The 16,484-nt window shown below is 42.5% G+C and overlaps 1 protein-coding gene across 1 annotated transcript; it reads left to right on the top strand.

Annotated features, from left to right (window-relative positions):
• The first annotated feature begins 210 nt into the window (after positions 1-210).
• Positions 211-16,238, top strand: LOC311250716 (uncharacterized protein). The gene is made up of 12 exons (XM_084342682.1): positions 211-358; positions 2,549-3,407; positions 3,549-3,729; positions 4,811-4,950; positions 6,698-7,263; positions 8,222-8,495; positions 8,591-8,786; positions 10,440-10,624; positions 10,795-10,890; positions 11,449-11,613; positions 12,609-12,702; positions 13,211-16,238. Exons 2-12 carry the CDS (start codon positions 2,585-2,587, stop codon positions 13,272-13,274), a joined length of 2,784 nt encoding a protein of 927 aa, XP_084198808.1. The 5' UTR covers positions 211-358; positions 2,549-2,584; the 3' UTR covers positions 13,275-16,238.
• The last annotated feature ends 246 nt before the right edge of the window (positions 16,239-16,484 follow it).

The raw sequence follows: 16,484 nt of genomic DNA on the forward strand, positions 1-16,484 counted from the left end.
GTGACACCTTTACCCGCCTTTTGTAGCCTAATCCCAGCAGCATTTACGTGTCGCCGGGTTTACTGGTGTTTTATCTTCAGCTGTGGATGTGTGAATGGTGTACTGAGCCGTGGAAAAAAAAAAAAAAAAAAAAAAAAAAGGGAGAGAGCTTCCCTGGCAAGGCATCATCCCCCTCAGTCAGTCTGACCGCCCACAGTCCGGGGGGAGAAAGTGCTGCTTTGTGAATGAAGGGAGCGGCGGAGGGCAGGAAACAAACTTTACCAAAATTATTTCCGACGGGGGACGATTTCACATCCAGCACAGAGGTTCCGAGGTACGCAACAAGCGACACCTGGCCGACAAGGACCCAGAAAACACAGTAAGTAACGACGCGTTTGAAGGGACCTTGTGTGGCACTGATAGAAAGCAGATTGACAGCGTTTCTCTTCTTTTTTTTTTTTTTTTTCCTCGACGGAAAGATGCATGCATAGCAGCCTGACCGTGACCGGAATAGCTGTCGTGAGATGGGAGATAATTTCAGGATTTAACTCCATAGACTCCTTCTTCATCTCCAAAGACGTCTTATTATTGTGACTGTCGTGCGAGCTAATCTAACATATTCAAGACCTTTTAAGTAGAAAAGCTGTGACCATTTTATCGGGGGGGTGGGGGGGTGATTTAGGGATGAGTGCTAAATCGCATCATGTGTTCAACTTGAGCCCCGAGAGATGACCCAGCTGCTTAATTTCCATTTTCTGTCCACTTCATCCTGTTTATCCACAGCTCGAGCATTTTTCACCCCGTTTCATGCAAACTTTCCATCTGGGTGCCAGTCAGTGTGTTTCGCAACATTTCATGACTCATGCAGAAGACGTGCCTCCCCAGTGTCACCATGCACAGAAAATAGCCTCATAGAAGACTCATTCATGATGTTATGAGGTTTCTCCCCATGGGAGTCTGCTCTGCAAGTTGTAAACAAAAGGTTTGATTACAGTACTGTGGGCACGCTGCACATACAGTAGCCAGTCCTTTTGTATTGGCTCAGATTGTGTGTTGCCTTATAAATAAGGTAAATCACAGTATTAAAGCTGTCTTATGTAAGATTTTCCTGCTAAACAATAAATAGACTCATCCAGATGTAATCCCTCTCAAAGATTAACTTCTGACCCACCAGAAGTATGTGGAGGTGGCATGCCCTCTGCCTGTATTGTCTTATTATATTGCTGTATATGGGACAGCGTGGCACGGTGGAGCAGTGGTTAGCACGGCTGCCTTAAAAGAAGGTTTGGATCCACCACCTGGAGTCTGTCTTTATGGAGTTTGCATGTTTCCCCCCGTGTCTGCGTGGGCTCCATCCATGTGCTCCAGCTGCCTCCCACAAGTTAATTGGCAACTCTAAATTGCCAGTAGGTGTAAATGTGAGTGTGATTGATTGTTTGTCTTTATATGTCAGCTCTGCGTTGAACTGGCGCCCCCTAACCCTGCAAATGACAAGCAGTTATAGATAATCGATAAGCGTTTTGGGGCGTCAGTGATTCTAGAGGAAGACAGGTGATTGTTGAGTCTAATTTCTAGGTAGTCAAATTTAGGCTATAATCACACTTGTTGCTACAGGTGCAGCTGCCTCAAAAATGCCTTGGAAAAGCATGTCTCGAGCAAAACAGCGTGGTGCTGTCATATGTAATTAAAGGAAAAAGCAGTGCACCTCTGCACCTTATGCTCCAAATATTTGAACTTCTAGAAACTGCTAGGAAAATGTGCACACAACATAGAAATGCGTGCCAGCCGCGGCGTACCATAGGAATATAATGGTTTTGTTAGCAACACGGTTCCAGCAGCACTTGTGATTGGTCGCTTATGCCACCAACCCAAAGTGTCGGTGTGACTGCATTGAATGAGAGTTTACAAACATAAACCAACACGTCTTGCATAATATGCCTTTAAAGGTGCACTATGCAATTAGCTTGCAAATGCTGCTAAGTGTAGCTGCTGTTAGCTATTTAGCTCAGTTAGCAGTGCAGCTAGCAGACTGTGAGCTCAGGGCACAGGGGGTGTTTTGGTGTTTACGCTGCTAGCAAGGAAACTTTAGGCCGGGACTTAGCATGCTAACTTCAGTAGATAGGCTATCTCTCCAACACAATAGCATACACAGATGCCGTAACGTCGAAATTGTTATTGCTTAAAATTCTGTTGATAGTTTTAATTCATTTTTGAATGTTTTCAACTAAATTGTCACGTATTGCACTTTTGACTTTCATTCAGTTCTTTTATTTAGAGCCTGACTGACACTTGATTTTGGGGGGCTGATGCTGATACCAGTATAAGGAAGTATACAATTGTGATATTGCTGTATCAGCCAATATACGCACATTTTTGCAATGATCCTTCAAATGTGGTTTTTATAGTTCAAAAAGTTTTCATATCGGGGAAACATATGCTGTACACTGATACTGATATATCTCTGTTTGGCCAATATTAGCCTTGATAATATTGCCCAACCGATACATTGGTCGGGCTCTACTTTTATTTTATTGAGAAATCCAACTGGTGGTCTTTTCTTCTCCTGGAGCTCCCCTGTCCAGGTCTTTTGGAGAAGCTGTAAATCATGGTGGTCAGTTTGGCCTCTGTTGCCTGTATCTGCCTGGTGGCGGTGGTCAGTGGTGACCCCTGCCTCATCATCAGCGAGATCAACGCCGACAACCCGCGGCTGGACACCACTGAGTTTGTAGAGCTGTATCACACCAGTGGACAACGGGCTTCACTGGATGGCTACACCCTCGTGTTCTACAACGGGAATGGAAATATAGCCTACAAGGTGCTGGACCTCAAAGGCATGAGCACAGATGACAGAGGATTCTTCTTGGTGGGCTCGGTGGACATGCTGCCCAAACCGTCCATCCTCCTGCCTCCCAACACGGTCCAGAATGGCCCGGACGCCATCGTCCTCTACCACACATCTGCTGCTCGCTACAGTGAGAAGATGAACGTCACAGCTCACGGGCTGGTGGACGCTGTAGTGTACATGACCCGCCGCACTGGTGGCGCAGAGTTCCTTGCTGAAACTTTGACGCCTGGGGAACAAGCCTTCATCGAGGATGAAACGGCACTCGAGGGCGACGAGTCAATTGAGAGGTGCCTGCTGTCTGAAGATCGCTGGGGCTTTCAGGTGTCCTCGCCCTCCCCGGGTCAGAGGAATAACTGCACCCCGCCCGCTGTCCCAGCAACCATTCCTGTCATCACTGAGCTGAAGCTGGGGGGAGGGCAGGTGGACGGGTTTGTGGAGCTAACAGAGGCTTCAGCTGCAGGTCCTCTGGTGCTGGTGGTGTTGGACGGGAAAACGGACAGAGTCAGTGTGAGTGTGGATGTGGGTGTGACCACCTCGAGGAATGGGTTGATCTCCATGACCATAGAGAAGAGCTACATGAAAGGTCAGTGTGCTCAGGTTTTCGGTTCATCAGGTTTCACATGTGGAAGCTGCATAGAGCTATGCTATGTTTTGGTCAATTGTCATTCATTCCTTCACTTTCATTTATTGTGAATTCAAGGTTCCTGTTATTGTTTCTTCTCAGGAGACGAGTCCGGAGCAGTGGCTATTTACAGTGGCACAGCCTCAGACTTCCCCGTGGGCAGCCCTCTGAGCCAGATACAGCCTCTAGATGCATTTGTGTTTGCTGGACCCGGAAACAAGCCTAGTGCCAACCTCACAGAGACTCTCATCCCAGGCAGACTGCCCTACCAACTCAGCAACAGGCAAGGCACTATAATAGACACTGTAGAGTTTCCCACTGCTTTAATTCAAAAAGTAAAACCAGCCTAATTTGACTGCAGAACATATAAGAGGTGGAAAGAATTAATAGCAGTTTGGTGGAGCTCATGATTTGTCAGTCACTTGACAAAGTTTCAAGTGTTGTGAAACACGTTCTGTTAAATGTGTTTTCTCTCGGTGGCGAAAATGGTCAACTGATGACCACTGTTCCTCATTGCTAGTACATTTTTTCCCCCCTGTTTGGTGTGTGTCATCACTGTAGAGGAGAAGTCACAGTGAGGCTTTCACTGACTCACACTGACTGAAAGACACTTCAACAAATATTTCTACGACAGCACTCAAATTTAACCAGAAAGTTTAATTAACACCCCTGTGATTCAAAGTTGTGCATTATACAACAAGATTAGGGGTTTGCAGCCATGCTGGCGGGCCGTGTGAGGCTGTACTCACTTGATCAAAATGCTAACTTCAGTATGCTCACATGCTCCCTGTGACAATGCCACAATGCTGAAGAATAGCAGGTTTTTGTCTACACTCACATTTTCCAGCAGACTTTGCCTCAGGGAATTACCCACAGTTCATAGTGTTGCAACATTAAACACAGGGTTACCATAGGTTACCGGGAGACGCCCGGAAACACCTCGAAAAACGATGATAATCCGGATGCTTTCAATTTTCATTATTTTAGATGCAACATTTTTAACTCGCAAAGGAAGTTTTCGAAAGCACTGCCTAACTTCTGACATTTTCCCATGCTAACATTTGCTAATTCATTAAACAATTAGTTGTCTGACCACCAAATGTCATGGCACTGTATAGTTTTGAGGACGTTTACTTAAAGCCAAATATGCCAAACTGCATGTGGCACTAGTGGGCCTACACACAAACGATAACCAATAACAGAAACTAAAACACAATTGTCAAAAACATACAGCTACCAAAACAGCCGTAACACATTAATATCTATGATGTTTTATTCAATATCTGTTTTATTAACTTGTTAAACTCTACTGAATCTCTTAAAAACATATTTTTGTTTTCTCAATGCTTTCATTGTTTTGTCAGTTTGAGAGAGGGAGGCTTCTATCTGAGTCGCTGTGGTGTGGCCGACTGGGAAAGAGATCCTGGTGTCTTCTGGGAGGCCCCGCAAACTCCTGGACAGCCCAACCAGTGCCCCTGGCCAAAGATCTGCCCTCACAGTATTGGTGAGTGTCTGGATGAATGAGCTTCATGACTCTTGGATTTATATTAGATGCTCAACATTAATAAGCTTTGGAGGTTATGAGATCCCTTTGCTCAAGCTAGTTGTTGCAAATATATTTGACATATTGCAAATTGTTGCTTTCTCTCTGCAGCTCGTAAATTGATGCTTTCAATAAGATGTAGACAGTTAAGAGACGATGAGATTTGTGGAAAAACAAATAATGCATGCCTACGACTTAATGATGCGTGGGAACAAGATCATCAAGTCATGGCCATGACTAAATAATGTGAGAGTGAGATAATGTATAGCTGTGAGAAAATTAGGATGATTCATTCTCATAAAGAGATTCGTAATTCGGCTGCTCAGAATCAACATCCTAATGCTAACGGTATTCTGACCTCAAGGAAGTCATGGATTATATCGTTAACCACCTGAGGACCTGGGGAACGAAACAGCATCAGTGGAACAATTAAATTAAAACCAATTAAAGACCTGAGAGTTTGTGGGGGAGGGTGTTTTGGCTTTGAATGATTATGAAAACAAGATAGTTGAGATAACAAGATTGTTCTACCGCACCCTCTCTCAATCAGGCCTTGGCATGTTTAGTTCAGCTCGAACCAAGATTATGGAGAGAGAGCCTTTGGCAGACAAGGTGTTGGTATAAAGTAAAAACCTTGTGCAATTAGTTAGAAGCCACCTTAAGAACAACTGCCTGTACGTTTATTAACTTCTAACCACAATCAGAAGAGTGGGAAGAGAAGAAAGGGGGCTACGTGGGCACTGAAGTGTTGCATGTATCAACTTGCTGCCGGAGAGAAGAGAGGGTGAGAAATTACAGCTGGTACGGTTGTATCAATACTGTGGAAATTCAGAATGGTTATGTATCAATATATTGATATTTCTGACAACACTTAAGTTACACACACACAGTTGTTGGTCATCAAGGGCGTTTAATACTGAACGAGTTAGAGAAATGTACTGTATCTTTTTTATGGGTTTTTCAGTTGAGTAATCTTTTAAAATTCAAGTTAAGCCACTGTTAAAAACAAAAGGTTTTTTTTTTGTTTGTTTGTTCAAAGTTTTTTTAAAGCATTGTGACCACTTTCCCATCCCTGGAAAAGATGATAAGCAAAATGTTAAATATGCAGCTAGATTTGTCAAAATGTGACAGTGAAGTTATATAAATAAAGTTTAAAACAGCAGCAAAATAAGATGACAAGACAAACATCCTCATGAAGATCTTGACACAATTGAAAGCTACTAAAAGGACCTTGTGGTGAGATGTCTTTCTCAACTGCTTTTCCTACCCCACCGGGTTAAAGATTAGCCAAACTTGTGTGGAAGTGACAAAAAATGGCTGGACTTCAACAGTACTTCAATCAGAGACACATCAAGTGAGTCAGATTTTGTGAGGAAGAATCTGCTCTTTGAAGGAGTCAACAATACCAATGCTTCAGTCACATACGTAGGAGGTTGGGGAGGTGGAGGGAACTGCAGCAGGAAGCAATGCTGGCAGCAGTATGTTGTCAACAACTTCTGTGGTCATTGATGCTCGTTTGGCCTCTTTGGACTTTGTTGTAGCAGTGCCAACATTTTTCCGAACCGTGCTCATAACATTTGTGAATACATTTTCCAGCCCAAAACTTTACTGTTGTGTTGTTTATTAAATCCATAGAAAAGCCAAAGTGAAGTAAAGTGGAACTGTTTTCTTTAACAGCAGCTTATTAATATCTTGCTTTCTGCTTTAGTTATTCCAGGGGGTACAGATTCGCCGCCTCACCTCCCACCCTGGGGGAACAGTGACTTCCTGATCAATGAGCTGAACACAGATACACCTGGCGCAGCTGAGGATGGAGAGTACATCGAGCTTTGGCACCCGTCGGGACGCCGTGTCTCCCTGCAGGGCATCTGGATCCTACTCTTCAGTGCACACAACAACAGACCCTACAGGGAGATCAGCCTGAGTGGACACTTCACCACCTCTAAGGGCTACTTCCTACTGGGCAGTGACAGGTTGGTGCCAGCTCCGTCACTCCGCCTGCCCCCTAATACCATCCAGAACGGACCAGACGCTGTGGCACTCTATCGCAGCCCTTTCGGGCCACCATCAGCCACTCAAAGGGGGATCCCCACAAAAGGCCTGCTGGATGCCGTCGTGTACCGACAGAGAGGATCAGATAAGGAGGCGCAGGAACTGAGTAAAGCTTTGACCCCTGGACAGCTGCCTCTGCTGGAGGATCCAGAGGTGCTGCCTGGTGACGAAGCCCTCAGCCGCTGTAGAGGCCTTTATCCTTATGACCTGTCTGCTTTCTCAGTGAGTACAAAGAGCCATGCTGAAACTAAAGTCATGAGCATGTGCTTTATTAGCTAACAGAGGTACCTGATTCACTCTGCTTTAACAAAACACAGAAACACAACAACATTCTAATTAAAACTTTAATTTCTAATGAATAAAACTAAAAGAAATTTAAGGGAATAGTTCACCATTTGGAGGAATTTGGTTATTTGCTTACTTGCCGATAGGCAGATGAAAAAATCAATCCACGCTCATATCTGTATGCTGAATATTAAGCTACAGCCAGCAGCTAATTAGCTTAGCTTAGCAAAAAGACTGAAAACCGAGGGAAACCGGTAACAAAATCCATTACTAGCATGTTTTTAAAGGAACTTATTTACAGATTATACCTAAATTGTAAAAATAACATTGTGGTTTTTATTTCCAGTCGAGCACAGTAACTTCTTTGTTGTCAGCATAGGGTTGCATGGCAACCAGCGGAGACTCCGGGAAGTTACGGCATGTTTTTCCAAAAATGTTGAACAATGGTTTTTCAAGCCAGTCTCACCTAGCCAACTGTGTAAACGCTGGAGAGAGGTCTATTGGGTTGATTGTGATTGATTTTAACCAATCACAATCGACCTGGGGAGAGCTAAAGACAGGATGCAGAGATTGAGCACCTACCTGCAAAACTTATTTTGCTTCGTGGAGCGGCGAACCCTGGGATTAAAATGGCTAAAACTCCACAAAAGACAGGGTAACAACTGCTAGTTTGTTTAGATTCGTAGGGTCAGTGATCAGGTCAGTGTTCGAGTCACTTGCCTATTTCAGCGTGTAGGTTGCTAGTTCAGGCAGCAGCCGGGATTTTAAAAACGGTAACACGCAGATAGCTGATGGAAGAGGGGGATGCCACCTTAAATAGGAGCTCAATGATAGGCCAACAGCATCTTAGAAGTAAGCTGTATAATAAATGTATGAAATGCATCTTTCACTACAGGTGGCTCCACCCACCCCTCTGAGGGAGAACAGCTGCCCCCGTCCCCCTCCAGCCCCGGAGGGTGTGGTCATCAGTGAGGTGGCTAGTGGCTATTGGACCAATCACAGCAAGCAGAGGGCTTTTGTAGAGCTGCATGGCCCCCCCATGACAGACCTGCAGGGCCTGGTGCTCACTGTGTTTGACCAGGAGCGCAGTGGGACCGTCATCGCCCTCCCTTTGACTGGATCTATTGACCGGGACGGATTTTACATCGTTGGAAATGTCACTGGAGCAGGTGAGGACAATACAGATGACTCTCACGTTCCTTGTTTTGCATCCACTCCCACCACCTCTCACTGTACTCCTTCACCTCCTCTCTCCCCTGCATAGATCAGACTTTCACGGAGGGCTCCACGGTGCCGGTGCGAGGAGCGGTAGTCCTGTGTTACGACTTGTTCAGCGTCTGCAGAGCTGGCACTGCTCTGACCAACTCCAGTCTCAGAGATGTGCTTGTGTTCAGTGAAAACCAGCAGCTGCTGTCCTCCCTGTCCACCACCAGAGGGAGACAAGTGATTCCAGCTCTCAGGTAAACACAGCATAAACCACACAGCATGAATCACTGACAAGATTTACATGTTTTAACTTTCACACTAAGGATAACTCTTAAATCCAATTATGGATATTAATCTGACTGCTGGTTATGTCATGTAAAGACTTTCATCTTATTATTTTAATTGGGCCGATGTCACAGAACCATCGAAAAAGTAATACTCACGAAGCAAATGCCACATATTTAATGAGTCGGGATCTGTCAGACTCAACTCAGCAGATGGCAGTGATTAATTAAGCTTACTCATTGCACTTGTGCTTCATGTTAATTAGCTGAAGCAGCTTGAATAAGTGTCAGGGGGTTGTTTTTTTTTTCTTCAGATGGAAAATGTTGGAGGTAAACAGTTCAATCACTCACAATCAGCTACGCTAACCAGTTTCCTGAGGGAAACCCTGGATTTCTGACAGTGATTGGCTCAGTGAAGCCTTTACCGCAGCGCTCATATTCCATCATTTCTGCTTTGTCAGTGCAAACTTTCCATATAGATAAAATCATGATGAGTCTCCACAGCCACATAAACCCTTCAAACTGAGAACATTATAGCACTTAGTTTCTGCTGTAGTTTTATTAACTGCTCATTTTGCAGATTGTGGTCATTATGTTCAAGACCCAAAACCCCAGAGTGCACATTTGAGTTTTTTTGTACCAATTCTACTGATTCTTTTAAATTCTGGTTGTTTGCTTATAGTATAAATTCTGCTGGGTCATGATGCCTCTGCAGCAATCACAGTTCCTGTGTAGGATCAGTATCTTTTTTAATATGATACATCATTATTATTATTATTATTATATAGATACTGCTTCACGGTTGGCTGCCCTGTAATTATCTAATAAAAACAGCTCCCATCTGTTTCATGTGAACATTGACCGAGAGCCACTTAACAACTAGGTACATGAGACGAGTTATTCAGGGTCAAATTCAATTTGTAATAAAGGCTCCAGTTGATGTATTAATGCAAGGTTTAAATACTGCTTTGTGCAGTTCAGTGGCAAGCATATTATGCTCATTTTCAGGTTCATAATTATATTTTCGGTTACTACTAGAATAGGTTTACATGCTTTAATGCTCAGAAAGCACATCAGTTTTCTGGTACTGTCCAGTGCTGCAGCTCTGTATTCCCCCTCTGTCTGAAACATTCAGTTTTAGCTCTTGTCTCTTTAAGGCTGTCCTCCTGAATAACCAGCCTGCTCTGATTGGTCAGCTCACACATGCCTGAGCCAGCACCGCTAACAAGAACAGAGCAGCTTTGCTAAAGTAATTATTTTGTGGCAAAGTAGCTGCTAGGCGCAAATTATGCAAATATGTGACATGGTGACATAGTGTGATGTCACAAAGTCACAGAATTAAAGGCGGGACAACTGACGAGGCGTTTCAGGAGCAGTGTTTTCTGTGGGAGAGAGGAGCTTGTGTTGGCGCTGACTTTGGGCTTTTTAACTTTCAAGAGCATTACTGTAACCACAACCATGTAAACGTTGAAAAAAACACCATTTTCTTAAACAGATTGGTTTGCAAATAAACCTTAATTCTATTTTGCTTTAAATCATTATGGGCAGACGTGCTCATAAAGACTTTATCATTATTATTACTGAATGTATATACTTGTATGTGTATTCATACACAACTTGCAGGTCAGTGGAAGATGGTCCTGTTTCGCTCAGCCGGTGTTCATGCTGCGAGGTGAGGAGCCCCTCCTCCTGGACGAGCTCCTCGCCCACACCTCACGGCACCAACCTCTGTCCGAGCTCCGCCTTCTCAAGTCACATTGACCTATGCCTCGGACCGCTGTCCAGTGACTGGAAGGAGCAGTCAGGAGGTGAGGCATCATAACTTGAGGAAACTGAAATGTATGCAAACTGATTTAATTATGATCTAAGGACACATATATTTGATTTATGATTGTGGCTGATATACAGTAAATAAAATAGAAATGGTTTGACCTGCGACTCAAAAAGGAACTGACATCTTCTTCTCTGTTTGTCCCAGACTGTAGCAGTCTTATCAAGGGGAAGAGGGTCGCCGAGGTTGCCGACTACCTGGAGCAGAAGTGTCACTGTGGCATCTCTGCCTTGTACCTCCAAGGTGAGGCACTTTCACTGAACTGAAACCACGTTTTGATGTAAGCAAATGGATGAGTTATCCATGAGCTTGGAAAAAGTATATGTTCTTTCAAAAAACATCCATGAGAAAGAAAGAAAAGAGTACTTGACAATCAACACAGCGGGGCAGGTCGCTGGAGTTGAAAGAGAAGAAATAAATATATGTGGTTATAGCGCAGTATTTTTACCCAAGAGTGAAGTGGTGCGAGTAGGTGCATTTGTCTTTTAAAAGCAGCCCAAATGTAAAAGCCTGAAGCAACTCAGATGAGATGAGCTGCACTCAGAAAAAATCCTTTAACAACCACCTTCAAGCACTTCCACCTCTGGAAGATAATTCTCTCAAAGTATAATCATTGGGAGAGGTTTGGCTATTCCCTTGTCATTCTCACATCCTGCATCCCCCATTCACACAAAATAATTGTCATGAATAAAGTACCATCTCCGGTTTCCTCTTCACACAATGTAAATATTTACCAAGTTACGTCAGCTCCTGGACCCTTTCATATGCACATGGTGAAACATTTCCCTGTCTGTGTTCAAGGAGCCAACTTTTCCTGTGTGTCCGGGTGGCTGCGAGTGTGGGGGAACATCCAGGCGCTGTCGGACCATCAGAAGGCCCTCATCATCCAGACATCACACATGAATCCTTCACCTGCTCAGGGAGACGTCTGCTCCGCTCCAACCACAGACCGTTATACAAGCACAGGTAAGCCACCAGCTCTCACAGCTGAACAAGGCATACACAAAATCTTCACTTCAAAAAGAAAACTGGCACTAATCAGCTAAATCAATGAATGAACAGTGTGTAGTCTGCAGTGAAAATCCAACCCGTTCAACCTTCTCAAAACACACTGCATAAAATAAATATAAAGTCTTGTTGATGAGTGAAAAGTTTCTCTTATAATTTAGATTTCATGTATTATAAAAAAGTCTGTGTATACACAATGTCATGGCAACAAAAACAAGACTGAATTATGGTTTAGCATCTTCCACGTAAGACATGGGGGATGATTCATGAGCTGCAATTAACATAAATTGAAAGCACGCTCATTTCGGAAGCAGTTACACCTCCTAACACAACCCTAACTCCTAAAGAGGGACATAAAAATATCTCAGAACATATAATAACGGGGTAAGAAAGAAAATCGCAGTTAGGCACACATTAAGTCTTATTAAGCACTTCCAGTCCAATTTTCCCTGCTGTTATGTTCAGTACAATGCTGCAATCTGCGTCTGCTTCATGGAATATGAAAAAGACCTGGAAGTACTCAAAGCAACATTCTGTAACTTTTAACAGCTTCATAATCATTTTGATGGTACGGTGTCTTGTAGTAGGGTGAATGGTGTCTCTGTCTCAGCCACTCCGCCCTCCTATCACTTGTTACTGCACTATGTAACTTCAATCGAGGGGAGGATCACAGCGTTACAAGTTTAAAGACATGACATCGTTATGATGTAATGAGTTTTGTTTTTAGTTGGCATCTACATTACATCTGACAAATTATTACAGACCTGGGATTTGTATTTACGACAGTTGTGTTGCACTCAAAAACTGTGGGGGGTGCCAAATCGCACTAAATGCCAATTTCTACACAAGGTTGCTTTAAAGTAATAATCCTTAAGCATTTCATGAAAGAAAAGCCCTGTCATGTAGTATACATCTTCATTTATTCTGAGGTGAGTTTGTATTTGTCTCTCCAGCGTCTGCCCTGGGGTTACAGATAGGGCTGATAGTGGCAGTGCTCCTGCTGCTCGGACTAGGAGCAGCTCTGTTCACATATTTCTACAGAAGAAGGTAACGGTCTTCTTATCTCTCTCTCTTCAGCTGGATGTGTTGGTTTGCTGCAATCTTCACGAAGCCCAGATTGTTAACATTTGTCTAACCCATTGACTTGTAATGCCTCTTTCAATTGCATAGTGATTAAGTGTTGTGAATAGCATACCTTAGTCAGGTGTACAATTCAGAGTGAGTAATGCTCATTAAGCTCCATTGTTGGGAGTCTTGCACTCAAGATTCTTTCTTGTTCATATACAATCATTGCCTTTATTCCTTTTTGGTCCCTTTTTTAGGGAAGGCTTTGCTTATATAAAGAGAAGTCACACTCATTTAGTGCATTTTTCTTTTGTATATTTTATATATTCAGACATAAAGATAACTTGGGTTGAGGGCAGAGTGGGAAAAAACTTTCTCGGTAAATGACTCCTGGAATACTTTTAACAATTGTTATTTGAAACTGATTGCAATGAGTAGATGCTGAGGGCGTAGAGGCTTGATTGTGTTAACATTGCTGTCTCTATTTTAGGCGTCCTCTGGACTATTACACCATGGAGCTGAGTGAACATGCAGAGGGACTTTCAGATCTATAATCCAGGCTTTGAATCACTTGCATCTGGATGTGCTCTGAAGTGTGTCAGAGGACTTCAGCAGAGAGAGTGTGAGACCGGGGTAATCAAAGGTTATTTGACCTGTACGTACGTAACTGATTGTCTGATTGTTTTGAAATGAATGCCACCACAAGTGTCCTTCTGTGTCGATGGGAGATCACTGATGGAATGAATCGTTGTTGTCTGTATCTAAGAGTGTGACGCTTAAGACATCAAATCAGGCAAAACATGTGTTGAATTGAAAAACATACAGATAATAACATATTTTTGTAGAGGTCAGTGTGCAACCTTTGCCTGTGAACAGTGCTGGTTACTACTTTTAAAGGAAAAGGAAGATAAAAAGGAAGATTTTTAAAAAATACTTGAGTCCTTAATGGTCATTTTTGTTGACTTGTTCGTGTTACTGTGGAAAAAGCCTTTAAATCCTGAAAATTAAACAATCATGCTTTTGATTTATGCAGGAAGATCCATCTATTTAATGACATTTTCAGCTGGTATTACAGTGTTTTAACAACAGACTTTATAACCAAGATAATACTTGTCAAGCTCACATTTATTCTTCAAAACTGTCGACTTGTCGACTCCTGCTACGTGCTGTAACAGTCCATTTTAGACTCACTCAAGGGCTTGATTGTCTTTTTAAATGTGAATGTCTTTAGCTAACTTGTGGTGAGTGTCTGTAACCACTTTCGTATGCTTAATTAAAGCAAACTGTTTACATTTTTTGTATTAGAAAATTAGAAAAAGGGATGTGAGAGGCTGATGTTGAAGTAATATCCTGAATGACGAGTATTTGTTTTTAATGAGAGACTGCTTCGTGTTAAGAAAATCAGAGCTATTTTATGTTTCACTTGTGTTTTTTAGTGGCTCAGAAACCTTCCCTGTGCCTTTACTTGTGTGTTATTTGATCAGCTGATTCCTCATTTATTAGAGGGAATGTACAGCCATCTCTGCTGCAGCCGTAAGTGTAAATACTATGGATATGATGATAGTATTCTCAGGGGGGGACCGGTTGTCACCACGTTGAAATGATGACTTACTGTAGAAATACAGTAAGTAAGTATAATCAGAGCAAAAGTTAAATATTTTGATTGGTTCAGTTAGTTTGATTCCAGCTTAATTTGAAAATAATGATAAAAATTGCTCCTACAAAGTGCCATGAAATAAATTATAAGCTTGGATATGCTGTATAATATAGTAAATGTGCCGCTTGCCTTGTAATGTTGCCTTACTCAGCTGCTGTGGTGCACAGAGTTTTTTTATTTTTTATGCTTTGATTACCTTGGTTAGAAGATGTTCTTCCTCAGAGACATGTATTTAGCAACAAAATGTAACTTCCTTGAAAAATTGACGTCTTGGGTTAGCAGTTCGGATTGGCTACCAATCCAAAGCGTCAGTATTTGAAGGAAGTCACAGTTTGTTGCTTCAGTACCCATTTGTCAAGCAAAAGTTAACCATATAAAATCAGTTTTGTTTTACAGCAAGTTCATCCAATGAAAAATTGGATGAAAGCCCAGAAAAATCATGTAAATTAAGGACTTGTTCTTAGCTTTTTAAGGTGCAGTTTGTAAGACATGGCCTTTTAACAACATTCAAAAAATTAACTGACATTATCAACAGAGTGTGAAAAAACAGTGTAGACATTATGTCAACAACATTTGTGTACTGTGTTGTAGAGATGCTAACCAGCTAGTCCCGGCCCGTCCTGTCTCGTCATACCACTTGGTATGGTTATAGTCTGATAGCCCCAACAGGCAATGTAAAAGCACCAAGATTGCAATAAACTCACAACATCTCAAGAAAGAAAATATTTTACATCTTTTTTTTACTAAACAGAAAAACTGTACACCGTCTGAAATTCAAGGTCATCTCTTTTATGGGACAAAGACAAGCTTAATTGCCTTGTTAACTCACTTTAACGCACTTCATTCAAACTACACAAACAAAATAAAACCCACCAAAACAGCCTTGGTTTGTCTGCCCACGATCACCTGGTCATCCGGTCCAGCCAAAATAAATCATAAATTTGCAGATTAAGATGTGAAAATATTCCAGCTCTATGCGCCATTTTCTATGCCCGCCTGCCATATCTTGTTGTCCCTGAAATCATAGTCGTGATTGGAGCTGCTGTAAATCGCCTCCATACTAAATCCCCCGTATTCAAACTGGTATCTGTGGCTTAAAGGCTGTTCAGTCTCAGTCTGGTGTCCAGTTGTGTTCATTGGGAGCCAGCTGACTGTGCCCCATTGCCCGTGAGTCACCCAAGGTGGGCAGACTCCAGTCAGCTAATAGTGCCACTTAGCTCCACCGCTACCTACGGTACTTGCTAACGACAGGAAGTTGCTACAGGAAGAGAATGAAGTCCTGTTCAGTGAGCAGCAAAGTGAGCAGTTCTGCTGCCCCATATAGTTTTGGATCTACCTTAGAATTCTGGCCATTTTCTACAAACTACACCTTTTAAAGTGAGAGAGTATGGTGTTTCCCCCTCTTGAAATGATGTAATGTTCATAAAGTGTACTTTACTGTAAACGTTTATATTTTTAGGTTTTGTGTGAAATGGTACATGTAGAAAGTTTTAAACAACAATATATTGACATGCACGTGTGTGGACTATTGAATAAAATGTGAGATACTTCTGCTCAGAGCACTTGTTTAACATTGCAATCAACATTCATCCCTATATACTGTATATAGCGCACTGATAACCATCATAAGAAGTAGAATCTGAACAAACAATCTTGGTTATATATTCACAGATCAGGAGCAGCAGCATTCAAATCTAACACAACTGTAAGAGAAACTCAAATGTTAACACTGGGCACTAAACATCTGCGTACATGCAGCAAATATATGTGGTCTACAGCTTAAGATGTCACAGAAAACATTGGAAAGAAAACTTTGTATCGTCTGCATCGCCAGGTTGTAAATTAAAAGCTCTCTTTCCGGTGTTTGCCTTCCAGTTTGTTCATCCCTGTTTCCCTTCCAACATCATGCACATGTAGCTGCAGGTTTGAAAATAAAATACTTCCAAGAATGTCCAATTAAGTTTCACAGCTGTTTCTTGACCTGTTGTCCCCTCGCTCTGCATTCAGATCAGTCCAAGTAGCAGAGACTAAAGCGTGGTTTGACGATGTCACATTGCGAGCACCCGCTTCTTTCTTTTTCACTGTTCAACCTTCTAACCGCAGCACA

The sequence above is a fragment of the Pagrus pagrus genome (assembly GCF_965226575.1).
Source record: "Pagrus pagrus genome assembly, chromosome: 21".
Lineage (NCBI taxonomy): Eukaryota > Metazoa > Chordata > Actinopteri > Spariformes > Sparidae > Pagrus > Pagrus pagrus.

Bases quoted from the DNA above. Each gene is read 5' to 3' on its own strand.
- LOC311250716 (XM_084342682.1), top strand. From the start codon at position 2,585: ATGGTGGTCAGTTTGGCCTCTGTTGCCTGTATCTGCCTGGTGGCGGTG. The intron at 8,787-10,439 runs GTAAACACAGCA...CACAACTTGCAG, and splicing joins CAAGTGATTCCAGCTCTCAG to GTCAGTGGAAGATGGTCCTG. The intron at 10,625-10,794 runs GTGAGGCATCAT...TGTTTGTCCCAG, and splicing joins CTGGAAGGAGCAGTCAGGAG to ACTGTAGCAGTCTTATCAAG.